This window comes from Cupressus sempervirens, chromosome 10, assembly GCF_028749045.1.
Source record: "Cupressus sempervirens isolate cs-2001-9-10 chromosome 10, ASM2874904v1, whole genome shotgun sequence".
NCBI classification, from domain to species: Eukaryota; Viridiplantae; Streptophyta; class Pinopsida; order Cupressales; family Cupressaceae; genus Cupressus; species Cupressus sempervirens.
In genome coordinates this window covers 994,313,670-994,331,002 of record NC_143127.1, presented here as the reverse complement: position 1 = coordinate 994,331,002, position 17,333 = coordinate 994,313,670, and the positions used below count along the sequence as shown (strand labels likewise).

Sequence of the window (17,333 nt, the reverse complement as noted above, 5' to 3'; positions counted from 1 at the left end):
GATTGTAGCCAAATAATGTAACCTCCATCCTCGCGGTTTGAAGGATCGGTTCAACCTCTGAGACGGAGATTTCTGCAGACATCGATGACCCCTGAGCGCAACCAGCATAAGTGCCTATGCACTAAATCATCAAAGATTGCCATGGACATGAGATCCGGTTCAAAAGCAAAGTGCACGCAAACCGTTTGACTAAATGCGTAATGGACAACTCAATGATATATCATGGAAAGGCTATTTCAGATTTTGAATGTCTAAACCCGTGCTTGAATGAACAAATAAACGAAGGTCCAAGACAGGTGTCACCAAGTTTTGAAATGGTTTTGCAAGATGTCATATTGCATAATCTTTTCCCTCGCCTCACACCAGCTAAGTGTGTAAAAAGATAATCGAATGGCCTTTCATTATTGAAAGTTGTCGATGTGGAAAGCTCTACAAATCCTCGTCAGAATCCATCACTCGTCGTGTGTGTTTGGCATGATCCCATGGCAAGCTTGAGAGAGTCATTAAATGCTCATTCCCGATACCAAGGCAGGTGACATACAATATAAAGGCAATGGAAGCATGAATTCGGATCTCATATGAAGGTGTGTCTAGTAGAGTCCACTTCTAAAGTCAAACATCAAAGAATTCGCATATTTATGAAATAAGACAGAGAAGCCCGATCTCTATGCAGCAGTGGCAATGAATACCCAATTCCATGTTGATCATCCTCGACAAGTAATCAAGTGATAGTGATAATGAGCATCGAGTGAGGAAAAAGACCAAGATTGACTATGGACAAAAGGCATGTTGCACCCTATGAGAGGTCGGCTTGTCAAGATTATTGCAAATCGTCTTAGAATGATTGCTATAACATGTTAAAAGACAGTTGTGTGAACCGACTAGTGAAGTTTGTAATGCGGCCCGCCGTGGTATCTACATCAGAAGTAATCAAGACTAATCTAATGCAAATAAGCATTGGTATTTTTTTTTTAAGAGGCACAATGGTAAACACGTGGGATCATGTTTCAAGCGGTGCAAAATCATCTCCTCTCCAACTTATAAGACCCATGTGATACCCGATTATTTGAACCGCATATCACCATTGAAGCCTAATTCTTCATCCATGGTGAATGACTTGGTCACAGAGTAATAGACCCAATCTTAAGATCTCCCTTGTGTGATAATCAAAGAACAGATATATGTTCTTAAAAACATAGATAATGAGGATTGACTTTGAAAGATCCTCGTGGCTCAATTAGTAGAACATAATAAACATCCTCATCAAGTGGTGATCCGAAGTTAATACCGAGACCAGTGGGAATCATTTAGTCATAACTAAAAGTGATGATAAGGCTGATGCGTTCCATGTGTTTGCCCGACAAAATGTTGACAAGAATAGTAATCGGGTTGCAAAGGGACGTCTTGCATTTCATGTGGCCTCATCCATGCCAAACCCGTATGAAGAATGAGGAAAGCCCTATACCTCGATGACATAAGAATATAAGACAAAGGAGACTTCAATGAAGTTGGTGATGCGTGAAGACGCGGTAGATCGCAAAAAGGACTCACATATATTGCCATGCCTACAACAGAGGTGCTATCCACGAGTGCCCATCTTTTCCAAGTCAAGGTTGATTTCCTTATCTGCATCTACTATTCTCAAATACAGTTGGGAGATATTAATATGTGTGAAAGCCACGAACTAACATAAAATGAATCAACATCCATCTCATATCAACTGTTCGACAGAATGTAGATAATTTTTCTAACAATAATATGCAATGCCAAATGAGCGTCTGATGACTCAGCATGAAAGCCACAGGTGTCTGTCTGTAGGTGAAAGTTTGGGAAAGGGCAAATAAAATTATAATGTTTTATTAAACATTATAATTATCCTCGACACTTCACTACTCCTAAAACAATAGGATATGTATTTTTATATTAAAATGATATGAGGACAAGCAAATAAGAGCGTCTCCCAGAATCAATTTTGTAACTAAAATGTTACAGGAAAAAGAAAGAGATAAATAGGCCAGTGAAAGACAAAAGGAGGGTTCCACTTTTCTTTCCCGAGGGCAGACTTTGTGTACAGTAGGGTAACAGTTCCAACTTGGTTCGATTTATTCTAGTCCTTTCGAGAGAGAGTAGACTATGGTGTTGCAAAAGAGTAGAGTTTTAGTTTTCTAGACTTTGTGTTGATTAAAAGGGGGAAATTTTGATTTTGAAATGTAATGTAAGGGAGGGGAATTCCATTTTCTTCTAGATGGTAATTTTGATGCAATGTGTAATAAGATATGTATAGTCTTTTACATCTTAGAGAAGGGAGATTTGGAAGATAACTGCACACTAAAACTTCGAGTTTGGGCAATTTTCTTTCCACTGATTGTTATCTTCGTGTAACTTTCAGTTTTCTCTAAATGCGTCTAGTGTTGCTATTTTTTGAATACATTTTGATGTCAAGATATCTTTGAAGCTCTAATTCTTCATTTTCTCACGGAGATGGAAAATATATTCTTTGTTTTCATTCTCTTCGTAATGCAGCGTTTGGGCAAATGAACTTTGTGTCATTTGTTGTTCATTTCCTTTCAGTTACTTAGTCTTTTTGCATCTATGTTGTGTTTATAGATAGGTGTTTGTATACCTTTTATGCTTTCGGGTTAAAAGCATTTGTATTTACATTTTTGTGAATTCATTATATATCCTACACAGGGAGCTGTACCCGAATAAATTCATAGGGCGCTTATGCTTTTCAGTAGTGAAGTGACCCAACTGTTAATGCATATTCAATCTTCTTATCTGGGCTCTTAGAGTTAATTTGTGTGTATTTTCTTGGAAGACAATCTGTTCACTAACAAAACAGTAATTGATATTCTATAAAGATTCGATCTTATTTCTCTTTGCAAATGGCTTTATAAAGCTTTATTTTTCCTCTACAAAACTAACTTATGGAAGATAGACTTTTCACCAATATTTGTCTTATTCATTTCCCTTGAACTGAATGAACCTTCTACCTTTACTTCTCCATATTCCTTGCTAAATGCAAACCATGAACTCTGAACTTTCAGTTAGCATTGGCTAATACTTTCTTTCCAAACATGCTTATATGATTTTCAACACATTTGCTTATGCATGGAATATGTTACCCATGAATGGTCCACATTTATTTCTTATATTATAAGCTTGGTAGTAGTTAAGTTGTTGAAGAATGGATGGTCTCCTATCAAAGTCCCATTGTGAACATTGGCTTTTCAACGTTCTTTGTTTGTAAGTCTCTTGGTCGAACAAATCTATGAACTTGAACATTAAACACTTTGTTCAATGTTCAAGGTTCACAAGTTCATCTATTTTCTTGGTCGAGTCGGGAAAGTCAATTGTCACACGGATACCGTCGCTCATCGTCAAAGTTGAACTTGAACATTGAACACTTCATTCAAAGTTCAAGTTCATGAGTTCATCTTCATGTCTAGTTTGTCGTCATGAGCATAGTTTCCAATATATCACGACTCTTGAACTTGAACATTGAATTGTTTTGTAGTTCAATTGTTCATGTTCACTTGGTCATAAAGATTGAAGCTTTCAATGTCTCATGTCTAGGCTAACAAATCACAAAAGCACAATGTTTACCAAATCTACAGAAAAGATTTGTATTAATTGGGAGTTAAATGTAATGATGGTAAGGTATGTCGCAGCACATGCAGAACTCAGGTGAGCTTTTAATGATTGAAAGTACTTGTCCAATGACCAATCTTGTCAACCCTCCGCACGCTTTTAGTCCAAGTTTTATGTTTTAAATGGAAGCCGTCTTGTTTTCATTCCCCTGCCATTTCTACTTTTGGTAAAGATTGTTTTATCTCGTCTGGATGTGCGCGGCGATAGCTTTACGTTTCTGCAAGGTTGCATGCACTCGGCACAGTGAGTCTCTAGCCTTTCATCTTTCAAGTGCCATTTCTTTCTGCATTATTTTAAGGTTTTGCATTCTTTTCATTTTCGTTTTGTTCTGGTTAAACTCTTGTCATGGCCACTCCTTTCTACCAAAGTTACCTGATAAGGTTAAGGAGTTTGTTTGAGTAGTATCCTGCCTGATATGGAAGACACATTCCTTGCTAAAGAAGACATTGGTAAATTACTGGCTAGATTTGAAAACCCAAAACATGGTTCCATTTCTCAAAAAGTCTCAAATAGTGGTCTATTGCAAGCGTCTGCTTTCCCAGAAGCTTTCCCCTGTCCTGAATTAGTCTTAGTATGCAGAGATGGATACGATGACATTGAAAAGTGTATCCGTGCCTTTAATGGAAAAGTCCTGGTGTATGTTAGCCGAGTTGTTGTCATAGGTGCTCTAAGAATTCCCCCGCGTGAAATTTATGAAGACTAGACCAATAGTTCTTTCCTACACCCAATTTTCCACAGATGTCACTAAATTTAAAAACATTGCAAAAAGTTGGCTTTTCAAATCTGAGAGGGGGGGTTCCCGCCTTCCACAACCATTGACCAGAGAACAGATGATCCCTGAGGTTAAGGATGTCATTACACTACTGAACAGGGTGAAAGGGAACCCGCATGCTTTTCATTGAGAGAATTGGATGTACTTTTTCATCCAGACTATTTTGGGAGAAGATAAGTTCATTGATTGGGCAGATATAATAGCTATTAGTCTGCAGGAAGAACTCTCTCAGGCTTCTAGAATGTCTGGTTTCTATATGACCTCCTATTTGTTTTATATCCTAGCTTGCAGCAGAGAATGGAAAGGCTTACCACACTCAGACTAGAACCCAAGCATGCCCATTTATGAGTATTATCTTGGACTATTTTGGTAAAATAGTTTCAAAATAGTCCAAGTTACTTCTCTCATTTTACCAATACCAATGCAAGAGTTGATAAATTGATAATGGCCTTAGAAGCAGAAATGAATGCTTGGGAATCCGAAAAGATCAAATGAGATGAGTATATCATTGCCATTTCTGAGGTTCAGGAATATGGCATAGACAAATTCGTGAAAGAAAATCCAGAGGCCAAGTTCGATGCTGATTTCGTGTTCATCGCCTGAGCTAACCTGGAATGGAGAAACATAGTGATGCAACAGGCATTAGAAGAATGTTCTGAATTGCTAAAGGAGGTAGGATGTCAGAAGGAAATCTTGGTTGCCGATATAAAATGCATTGATGTTAAGATTATGGGAAATAGAGATCAGCATGAAAAGCCCCTGAAGGAAGTGGAAACAGCCTTCTTCTCCGAGATTAAACTGTTAAAAGAAACGAGCGAAGTCTCAGTCCAAGATTTAACCATCTTGGCCAAGGCAGACTCCATGATGATTATCTGTACTAATCACTTGGATGTACAAGACAAAAAGTTGGACCATATTTGCCGAATCATGAAGATGTGGAAACTTCGCCTAGAGCAGCTAGGTGTCCTGCAGCAGCAAGAGTTGGTTGGCTTCCTCGCAGCACACAAAGTTTGGAAAGAAAACGGTGGTGGTTGCTCTAACACCCAAGAACCTCGTGCCAATATTGATGATACAGCTGGAGCTTAGGAGAGGATCGAAGAGTCACTTGCATCATTTTCCTATTTTTAGTTAGCTTTATTTTAAGACTCGATTAGTTTGAAAACGTTTGGAATTACTTGGGGGGTTACTTTTTTTTGAAGAATTCAAAAAGCCCTATGCGGCTATATATGTAATGTTTTAACCGATCTAAAGGGTTGGCTCTCTAGACTAAGTACCGTTTTGTTTTGCTAGTAAGTTAGTTGTTCCTTTTTTGTTGCTGAACAGTAAGTCAATGATAATAGAATCGATCGTATGGTTATTTATGTGGCATCTATTCGATAATCGTATTGTTGTCTTGTTGGGTGATGGAATTCGTGTGAGATTCATTCCTGCATAGATGTTGTTTCATTAAACTGTGCTGAGTTTTATTTTCTTTTTATCTGGTTTGGTGAGTTTGACCACAAGTTTGGAGTTTTAAGCTATGCGTCGTATGGCATGTATTTAAATGTTAATTGTTCAATCTGCAGCAATCTTTTATGGTTATGAGAGGATGTTTTCATTTCCCTTAAGTTCTTTAAGGTTAAAAGGACGACTGTCATAATTCATTTACAATAAGAATTGCATTGATAAATTATTGTAGAAGGGAGCTGTGCCTTTAACACACAGAGTTTGTGCAAGTCTTTCCGACTCATTTGTGGTGAAAGTTGTTTTTCTTGTTGATATAACTTCAAACAACTAGGAGAAAGAACTATTCACAAATAGAATAGATGCATCAAACATAAAACTTTTCACCAATGTTTGTGTGCTGTGCTTTATTCCCCTTAGATTGATGGCTCTTCAATTTAAGTTTGAATAGAATAGCTAAATTTGCTGCAGATCTGCAGACTTCTTCCTAATTGCAACTTTCATTCACCATTACACTTCACCTAACATTAAATTGTGTTCATTTCAGCCTTAATTTTTCCTTGGCGCCTAAGAATCTTCTTTGCTGCAACTTTCAGTGAAATTATCTATAACTTCAAACAAATAAATCTCAAAATGTTGCTCTGAGAGGCAACATAAATATATGCAGCATCGATATCTTCATCAACCAGCTTCTACTCACATTACAGGCACAGAAATAACTGCTCTGATACCAATGTAGCATAGTGAGCAGATTAAAACTGATGGACAAACCACTGCAGAATGCTAATAAATGGTAATTGATATTCTATAAAGATTTGATCTTATTTTGCTTTGCAAACGGCTTTATAAAGCCTTATTTTTCCTCTACAAAACTAACTTACGGAAGATAAACTTCCCAACCAACTAAACCAACCTAACTACAAACTAATATATTATTGAATATAAACTTTATTTCCTAACAGTTCTCAATCTCCAAAATGCTCTATATTATTGTCAAAGTAACTTACCAATATGTATGATGTATGATAAGTTATAACACTTAATTCTCCATGCTTTGTACAGAAAATGTTTCCTTGCTAAACAATTCCTCAACCTTCACTTTAAAACATAGTTCCAAGAATCACGGCGATTCATGCGATTCACGCGATTCGGCGATTCGATTCAAGCCAAACGATTTTTTGTGAATCGGTGAATCAAATCAGCAATAAAGGGTTTATGAAATAAGTTACTCACTAAATTTCAAGGGTTTTTTAAATTTTCCGATTCATGGCCAATTCGATTCCGATTCATGGCCGATTCACGATTTGATTCGGCCTTGCCGATTTCGATCCAATTCCGATTCTTGTTACTTTGCTTTAAAACTACCAATGCTAATTTGAAATGTTTGCTGTCTGTGAGAATGATAATTTAGTAGATAGAAGAAAGGTCATTTTGAACATCAATCTTTATTTCATTCCACTCCTTGAATTGTGTGTCAGTGAATGTTTTGTCTAAGAGTAGTTATCTTCCACTCTATACCCTTTTTTCCATACAATGTGCATGTTATCATTCATGTGCGAAAAAAATTGTGTGTTAACCAATCTGTCCATGCTCGAGTCAATCATCTATTTAAGATGCTTATCTGTTCTTAAAAAGTTTGCTTCCTTGATGTCACCGTCAATCTCTTTCTAATTTGAATGCTATCATCAATTTTAATGCTTTAGTTCAACTCTACCAATCCAATCATCAACTGTTCGGCCATTCAAGAAAGTATACTTTTGAACTCTTTCAATTCCTTGCCTTTGATTAGTTTCATTAAGTATCTATAATAAATTTTAAACAACTTGTGTCTTACCAATTTCTTAAGTTCAGTCTTTGATTTCCTGTGCTTTTCAATTCTGTTTACTTACCTTGCAGCTGATAGTTGAAAATTAAAAACCTCATTGTCTCTAGGAGATCCCCAATTCACCTAAGTAATACTAAAATTAACTGCAATTGCCTTGTTCAAATCCTTTTGAGCAATTCCCACATACAAACAAACATTCTGAGACAATGTTTCCCATTAATCTTGCAGCCATTTTCAATTTTTGGGCATGGTTAGTCCATTGCAACAATCAGCAACATCTCTCTAGGATACTCAACTCCACAACCCTTCTCTTCTTTGATAGTGTTTGTTGCAACAAATTGGTAACATCTTTCCCTGGGATACTCAACTCCACAACCTTTCTCTTATTTGAGAGTGTTTGTTGCAAAGTGGAGTGGCAAGGGATGTTCTAAGAATTTTCATAAGTACCAAGAGTAAAACAAGGTTTGTTGACAGGAGTGTCAAAAGGTTGACATATATAGAGGGGATGCATGGGGTGCATAAGGAGGCAATGGATTCCAAGTGAAATGAAGGGAAGAAAATGAGTCACTCTCTTGACTGCTTTCCCCTCTACGACATCTTCTTGTACTGCTTCTAATGCTTATTTTCCCTTTCCTTTTCCTTGCACCATATCCCAGCCATGAGTCCTTTCTTGAATTTTTTTTCTTCATATCCATCTCCACCACCTGAAGCTTGTAAAATTGAAACAAATGATGTTACACAAGAGGGAGAAGAGTGCTCCTAACTTGTTTCTCCTTGTTCTATGGAACTTGTTCTTGTAACTTGTGGATTGGATTTTCCTCCAATCCTTTCTATTAACTAAGTTCTTTTAGAAAACACTATTGACAGTCCTTGTATATATTCAATTTAATTGTTATTCCAATCAAACAGCAATATTGATAAAACTTGTCTATGGCTTGAAAACATAGGATCTACCATGTCTGAAATAAGCATACTTCGGTAATTTGCATTCAAAGCCATTGTAACCCCTAATCCTGATTTAAGAAAATCTATGGAACTGAATGAAGTAAACTCTATGAGTCTTGAATAATTTAGTTGCCTCTAGAGATGGGACCGTGCTCATGTTGCCCCACAACTCTCAAGTAACCAACATATGCATAATTTACCCACCTAAATGCCTTGTAATATTTTCCAATTGAAGCTACAGATAATATTTCTAAATCTGAGCATTTGCATCCAAATTTCAAAAGGGACACAATCCTAGCAAAATTCTCATGCTACTGATAGCATAAGAAAAAATAATGACAATAGAACCTTTTGTTGTATTGGAAATTGGTTAGTTGCCTATTAAATTTTTCACTGATAAAAATTAACCTGATCTATTTATTGTATTCCATTATAGATAGTAACAATGAAAAAGTACATCCATGCTTCAAAATTATGTGCATCTTCATTTCCAACCAGTCTATGTAAGAGTACTATAATGTCAGCTATCTTCTTTACAAAATGCAACCTGTGCAAGGAATCTCTATTTAGCTGAGTGATAATTTGGTGATCATTGGTAATTTCACCTCTTTAGATTGGTAGTCATAATGATTTATACCTTATAGAACCAAATCAAGGCACTACACTACCATGGGAAATCCAACCACTTGTAACATGCCACTTCCAACTAATTTTTACGTGATTGGGAGTCTATCTTCTTTATTTGTTCACTTTCCCATTAATTATTTAAAGATGCGTGCCTATTTTTTGATCTCAAGTCAACTATAATTCACTTTTCATGCCCAACAAACTCATACCCTAAATATTTATTATTTATATTCCATTGTTTCCAAGATGAAATTACAAAATTGAACATATATCTTCAAACAATATCCCAAATCAATCCAAAGAGATTTTGTTTTGCAGAAAGCAATACTATATTTTATGATTACTCATAAAATTGCTTAAAATCCTTGAATGAGAGCCCCCCACAAGCCGCAGAACAGAGAACTTTAGTATGCTTTTGTACTTGAAAGACTATTCCTTGTGTGAAAGCTTGAAATTCTCCTGGAAATACCCCTTTTGATGGCGGCTAATTCTACATTTCTCTCTCACCTATTCTCCAAAAGTTGTTTGTAAAAATTACTTAATTTGCTCAATAAATTTCACTTCATAGGGGAACAATTAACATCCTCAAGAAAATACTAATGGTGACTTAAATGCTATGCATTCAAGCTTTCATTTCTTTCTGACATGTACCTTTTGATGGTGTGCTAATTCAACATTTCTTTTGCCTATTATCCAAAAAATTGTATGTAAAAATTACTTATTTTGGTCAATAAATTTCACTTTATAGGTGAACAATTAACATCCCTGAGAAAATATTAATGGTGAATTAAATGCTATGCATTCGAGATTTAATTTCTTTCTGAGATGTGTCATTCAATTTTCCCTTCTCAACAATTTAAATGGCTCTAAAAACCTGGTTGACACCCAACATAGGTTTAAAAATTTAATTTTAAAGTTCTTATTGTTTACAACGAGTAATCAGTCTATTTGTCAAACAAAACTTAAATTATGAGAACCCGATCACTTGTTGCCATAAATTTTGATACCACCTTCTCTTTTCTACAATATCATAAAATGACTGAACGCTTCCACATAGTCCAACATTTGTCTTTTCACATCTTTTACAAGATTATTTGATCTCAAGATGGCTCATCAAACTTCGCCAACTTCCAGTGGGGTTATGAAAACCTCTTTGACGTCTGAACTTGTTTTCAAAACTTTCTTTCTCCAAAAGCAACTTTAACCCAAAGATGGGCAAACATACGGAACTTTTTGGGTTCAATTGTGTAAAAAAAATTATCTTTTGCTCTATGGGGTTTTGTCTCTCTTGGTTTGTGTGTTTTCTCTCTCTTGCCATCCTTTCTCCTTTCCTTTTTAGTGAGTTCTTGGTCTGCAGTCTAACATCTTTTCTTCTCCTTATGCTCTCTTGCATCCTGATGATGGATCACAGAACATAATCTGAAACATTGATGATAAATAAATAAAAATCAAAAACCCGGAAAATTACATACCATAGGTATGGAATGTAGAGATCTAACAGCTTTGGTTAATATTCAAGTCTTTACAATGATCCTTGTCATTCACATTCCTCTGAAATTGTACACCATTTCAGAGAAGAGCTTGGTTCAGAAAAACCTCTGACTTCCAACAAGGCTATGAAAACCTTACTTAGACAAAAAGTAATCTAGAATTATCTTACTTTCAATGAGACAACATAAATTCAAAGGATTTGTCAACCATGTCAGCTTCTATCAATATTGTAAACTTCTCTGTGGGGCAAAAATTATTATAACATCTCAAAAAACCAAGACGAATTAAAACATAGATTTTCTCTAGTGATAGAAACAATCTATTGCTTGAGTAAATTTAATGCTTAATAACTTGCCTTAAGAGATTAAGGCTCAGAAACAAAAGCCTAAGCCAACAAGAACTAAATCATAGTTTATAACAAATATATTTATATAAAGATCTAAGGTTAATTTGCATGACAAATTGAAATTAAACTCAACACTCAGATCCAAATTCTGCATTTCATTTTGTTTGCTTTCAATAATAGAATTAAACAAATAGAAACCTGAAATTAATAAATATTAACAAAATTTAAGAAGAAACTTATAAAATCTAGAAAAGAAAATCCATACACAATTGGTAGCTTAATTACAAGATTTAAAAACATATGGATTCTAATTTAAATTTTCATTTCCTTGATCTTCAAGAAATTTTTTTAAAAAAATTAATATGGCCACGAGTATATATATCCTTTTCTTCAGTGATTAAGGTAACAGCAACACCCTTGCGACCTGCGCTTGACAATTCTACCTACCGTGTGGATATAATCTTCAAAGCGAATGGATGCATCAAAGTTTACAAGCTTGAGTTTTTTAACATCTAAACCCTCTTGCTATAACATTAGTACCAATTAGCAAATTACACACATTACTCTTAACTTCTGAAAATCAAGATTCATGGTCTCTCTGGTCCTTGCCTCCATGAAAAGAAAATCCTAAATACTAAATAGCCATGTCTAAGCAATTCCTTAAACAAAGTATCACACTATGAGATTGCAGAATTAACATTTTTATACCAATTATTGAAGAGTTCTAATATTTCACAAACCTCTCACCTTCAGGAATGCTCAATGGAATGTGCAATATCCTTGTTAATAAGGATACGTTCATCAATCAGCATTCCACCAAGTTTCCAGGATGGAAATGGCAAGGGGCAGGTGCACTGTTTCTGGCATAGAAACACCCAGTGTGGGGTGTACATCCTAGGCCAAGCAGGAAATAATAAAAGCCAGCAGCTATATGCAGCCATCTGCTGTCAGACAGTTCTTTCCCAAATCATGCATCATTTCCAGTTCAACATCCCCATTTTTTGTTTCATTGTGCGCGGGGAAAGAATATATTTCAACACTTCGTTAAAGATGAGACGCAATATAAGAATCAATAATGAAAGTTTGTGAAGGTTAAAATTTAAAATTTGTAGGAACTTTATTTTATTCTTTGACTATTATTTAGTTGATTTAACTTTTTAAGTTTTTAACTTTTGATTAGGGAAAGGCTTTTACGGATTACTATTTAATATAGATGTTTTGAGAATATAATGAGAAATATATATGGACAAACCCAACTCCAATATATTTTTGCATGATTAAACAAGCTGAGTATGTATGTTGTAACTGACAGATTGGAGAATGTTTGGAGGATGTAGCCTGTGTGAAAAAAATGATGAAAGCCAAAAATGATATGAAGGATTTGGAAGCAGTTGGGATCCAAATAAAGATTAAAATCCATTGATTTTTTACAGATGAAAAATCTGATGCAGAGACTCACAAGATCCATGTCAAGTTGGAGGAATTTACTAGACAGCTGGGCAATTTCAGTTGTGTGCCCCTTACAAGCTTTGTGCTTCATGATGTTCACAAGGAACAAAACGAATTCTCCTTCCTTCATCATAGTCAGAAGCTGGCAATTGCTTTTGGTCTTATCAGTGCACTGCTTGGTCCGCCACTTCAGATAATGAGAAACATTTACATGTGTAGTGATCACTGATAGCCATACAACTAACATTTAAATATGTAGTGATCACTGATAGCCATACAGCTACACAATTAATCATAAGTTATCACCAGATAAATTATTTTGAATGATGCCAATTGTTTCCACATTTGAATTTTTTAGGATGGATTTTCCTCTTGTGGAGTAATGGTGACAAAACGAAACAATAGAGTACGTAGGCTTCAATAATGTCAACCTTAAGAAAACTTCAAAATATTAAAAACATTGACAGGTGTCTATGAAATGAAAGTTTGGATGGGAAGCTCTTGAAATGGCATAGTCAATGCCGACCAGACACCGTAGTCAACCTGACGACGAAAGAGCTTCCACATGCAACTATTCCTAACCGAAAAATATGTATCTCTGGAACCTGATCACAATCTTTTGAGCATATGTCATGTTTGTCGAGACCCATTTATGAAATTCAAGAGTTAAATCTACATTATTGTTAATCTGGTTGTATTAGATCATTTTTAGTATCTTCAGTTCTTGCTATATTTAGCCCGTTTTTCTAGAGCCTTGGTTAAGTCATTTAGGCTCTCCTTTTAGTTTGCTCTTTCAGTTCTATTTATAGATGTTGTCTTCACTAAGATAACCTTGCTTTCTTGTTGAGGCTATAATTAGAGTCTGTAAACTCTATTTCAGAATTCATTGTTAATGCAATATTCAATCCATTTATTCCATTTTCTCTGTTCATTCAGTCTTTAACATTTTCATGTTATCAGAGCTGGTTGATGGGATCTCAAAAAAATTGGCATCTGGAATATTTTTCCAGTCATTTTTCATTTTATTATGAAAATTAAAAAATCATTGCCGTCAGTCTGAAAACCCAACTATGGTTTTCCTGCAAATCCGGAGGGCAGAAGTTTATGAGGTCAAAAATTGTAGAGATTATTTTTTACCAGCACATCAACCACCCAGTCATCTGCGCCCAGTCAGAGGGATTGTCTTTTGTGGCAGACAAACACACATCCGCACTGTTAAATATTAACATGATAATCCTACTGGTCTGAGAAGTGCAGACCGCACCTCAGTCTTCTTCCATTAATATCATATGTTAGCCTTTATATGCACTAGACTTGACATAAGATGGCGGCAATCCTTGGAAGAAACTACATTTTGTACTAACCATAACAAATTTGTTATGTTAGTTAAGCAATTAATTATTTCTTGAGGTGCAGATAATCTCAAGTGGTGTTTGGGCTGACCTAGGGAAGGTCATGTTCGTTTAAGGGACATGCCCTTTGGTCTTGATATATATGGTAGGCATTATTGTAGTTTGAGGACACACAATAATAAACAGTCTGCTCTCTCGAGAAATAATACCTATACAAATACATTGCAGATATAAATCAAGTTCAGATCAGAGTTAAAGAATTTGCAGAAACTTTACATGGTATCAGAGCGGGTTCCTTCGTTGGAAGCTTAACCGCTTGAAGGTAGATCCATTCAGATTCATGGGAAGGATCGGACAGGCTCAACTAAGGGATGGTGTATTAGAATTTCCCAGAAATTTTATTTCTCTAGAAGCACAACGAGCAAGAAGTTTGAACCAATCTGATAATGGAAATCCAGATTATCTGAAATTCATTTTTCCCCCATTGTCTGCTGTTCTGATCCTCAGTTTGACACGGGTTTATATGGTGATCTTTCTTTGATATATTTGGGAGGAGAGTTAAACCAGTAAGTTGATTGGAAAGGTTGTTTTACTGCATTCCGTGACAGGGACTTTCTGTGGTTGAAGTTATTGTAAAGGCAGGACTACACAGAAAGAACGATTGAAAGCTAGATGAGTCGGATTGTCTCTGAAGGTTATAAATATCTGACTTTCAAAGCATTAAAGTCATAAACTAGCGGACAAAATAAATAAGCTCTTATTGGATGTGTGATATAGTATCGTATGGTCACTGAGAATTAATATTTGTTGAAACAATAGTGGAGCTTACAAATAAGCCTGGGTCAAGCATCGACAGTAATCTTTGACGACTTCAGTAGTATTGGGCATGATGTTCATATGGAGCGTACAAATCATTCTTGCTTGCTGTGAGATGAGTTCAGTATTGGGAACGGAATTGGTATGGACTCTTACACGATTTTGTTGTCTTGAATTTAACTTCTCGCACAGGAGATTTAAGAGTGAAGCTTGCCGTAAAATCTATGAATATTGTTCTGTCACATTGAAAACACCATCATGAGGTATAAGAATACATTTTGATCACAGAATTGGAGCTACACAACAAATATCACTGACTGTGCACATGTAAAAGTAATAAATAAATGAGAGCCTTCCTTAGTGATTGAATGTGTCTGGAGTATCGAAAGAAAAAAAAACCGCCAACTCAAAAATATTCCTTGCTCCTAACAAGAGTCTTGGTGGAGATTGGTATTACTGCCGTTACAAAGAATTTATTTGTGTCATGGTTTGGCAAAATATTGCTATTTCAAGAATCTCCAGTTGTAATGTCGACCTACATACAATGAGTTAGTACATATATCCACTCGTATGAGCACAATGTCTCAACCTTAGCTTGTCCGTAGCTGACTTGTTGAAGATTGCCATTCATAGCAGACTGCATGCACTGGGAGTTGTGGTAGAAGAAATTGGGACAGTTGAATGATTCAGAGACAAATTTAGATTCATACATCAAGATTCAACACTACTGTAGTTCATCACTAGTTTCAGCGTTCCTTGAGAATCACAGTGATTCAGGGGGTTGGAAAATTTGGAACAGAGATTCCATCAGAAATGAAATTGTTGTGTGGAAGCTAAATTTGGTATGCTCTCTGAATGTCTTTTCACTATTGAGAATGGAGGAGTTTAATCACATTATTACACGAAGCAGGACTCTATTAACAGGAAAGCATTGGGGCAGACGCGAAGGCAAACGCAGATGTATACATAATATATAATCACTAGAGTGTTACGCACCGGTTTAGAGAATGGCAATGACAATTGAAAGAAAAGAATGCAACAAATTATGAGACGGGGATGTTGATTTGATGTTACATTTTCAAAGGGAGATGTTCAGCCTTAGAGGGAGGTTAAATCAACTATCTTATTGTGTAGACCAAAGTCATCTCTGCCAAGAGGGAGTATTTCAATCATTTTACGCTTCTTGTTAATAAGTTTCTTTTATGTGATATAACTCTTGTCAGAAATGAGTCATAGGTATGATTGCATTTCTTTCTGAGTATGAGTTAAAGAAATAAAACTGGTTAAACCATTAATTCTGAGATAAATCTGGATTAAGTGACATAAACAGAAATTCTCATGGTTTGATAATGACACGTAACCCCTTGAGAAGTTATCCATAAACTTTGGCTAGATAATGGGAGGGGATCTTACAGTGTACATATTGAGAGGGAGTCCTACCAAAAGTAGTTAAACCTAAAACTTCAGAGGAAGCAGATAGGAAACTTGTAAACTCTTCACTAAGAGAGTAGATCACATTAAGTGTCATGGACTTAAGTTACTTCAATTTGGTTTAAATACAGTCATGGATAAAATGAGAACTTGCATACGTGGATTGAATCCACCTTAGAGATGCTCGAACTTAAGAGGGAGTTTATATATGGGCCTACGTTCACCTAGTTTCACATTATAAACTCTTTCTTTGGGGATTCATATGTATTAGCATTTCTTTTCAAGACTATATTTAGCCTAGGCTACATTATTGGTTGTGTTTGTTATAATCATTGGCTATGTTGTAGCAAAGACTAAACCTCTTTTATATAGTTGAGTCTATAATTGATATTTTGCATGATCATGTATTTGATATGTGAATATAGCATAGACCATATTTGTTGCATATCTAGCTAAATTTATCTATGTGATTATATTTTTTTGATTTGTGGATAGTAGCGATCCATGGTTTGAGTCTTCTTGACTCAAGGATTGAGTACTTGGTGGACTTAATGTCTGGATACTAGTACTTGGAGCACTTGGTGAATATCATGTATTTGATATTAGGATACCAGTGCAGGTGACATCATGGATTTGATATCCGATTTAGTACTTCGTAGACTTAATGTCCTGATACCAATACAAGTGACATCATGGATTAGATGTCGGATTTATTACTATCTAACTAGAACCAAAATAAGTGATTCATCTAAATCAAAACCACCAATGTTTCAAATGCTTTTAAACTTACAGCTTGGAAGGTTGCTATGACAGAAGGATACCATTCCATGTTTAAGAAATTGTTCCAAGGCCTGAAAGGAGATCTGTTGTTTCTTCTAAATGGATATTTAAAATTAAGCATGCTGTTGACAGTAGCATTAAAGTCAGATTCATAGCTAGAGGATTCTCTCAGAAGAAGGGAATTGTTTATGAAGAAACCTTTGCTCCAAGTTGCCAGATACATCTTTGTAAGAATAATCCTAGCTATTGCAACATTGAAGGGATGAAAAGTGCATCAAATGAAAAGATTACGGAAGAGGTATATTTGGAACAACCTGAAGGATTTGAAACTCATAACCCTAAAATCTTTGTTTGCAGGCTCAAGTATGAGAGAATTGACTTGGACCTTCATGGGCACGCAGACTC

The 17,333-nt window shown here is 35.7% G+C and overlaps 1 protein-coding gene and 1 long non-coding RNA gene across 2 annotated transcripts; one reads left to right on the top strand and one right to left on the bottom strand.

The window, feature by feature from the left end:
• Window positions 1-10,141: 10,141 nt before the first annotated feature.
• LOC149537305 (uncharacterized) lies at window positions 10,142-11,033 on the bottom strand. Its single transcript, XR_016357602.1, has 2 exons — window positions 10,736-11,033; window positions 10,142-10,657 (listed from the first exon to the last, which is right to left on the bottom strand). It is a non-coding gene; the product is annotated as an uncharacterized LOC149537305 (long non-coding RNA).
• An 829-nt stretch (window positions 11,034-11,862) lies between these two features.
• Window positions 11,863-12,778, top strand: LOC149537304 (pentatricopeptide repeat-containing protein DWY1, chloroplastic-like). Its single transcript, XM_089806439.1, has 2 exons — window positions 11,863-12,046; window positions 12,534-12,778. Exons 1-2 carry the CDS (start codon window positions 11,863-11,865, stop codon window positions 12,776-12,778), a joined length of 429 nt encoding a protein of 142 aa, XP_089662565.1.
• The last annotated feature ends 4,555 nt before the right edge of the window (window positions 12,779-17,333 follow it).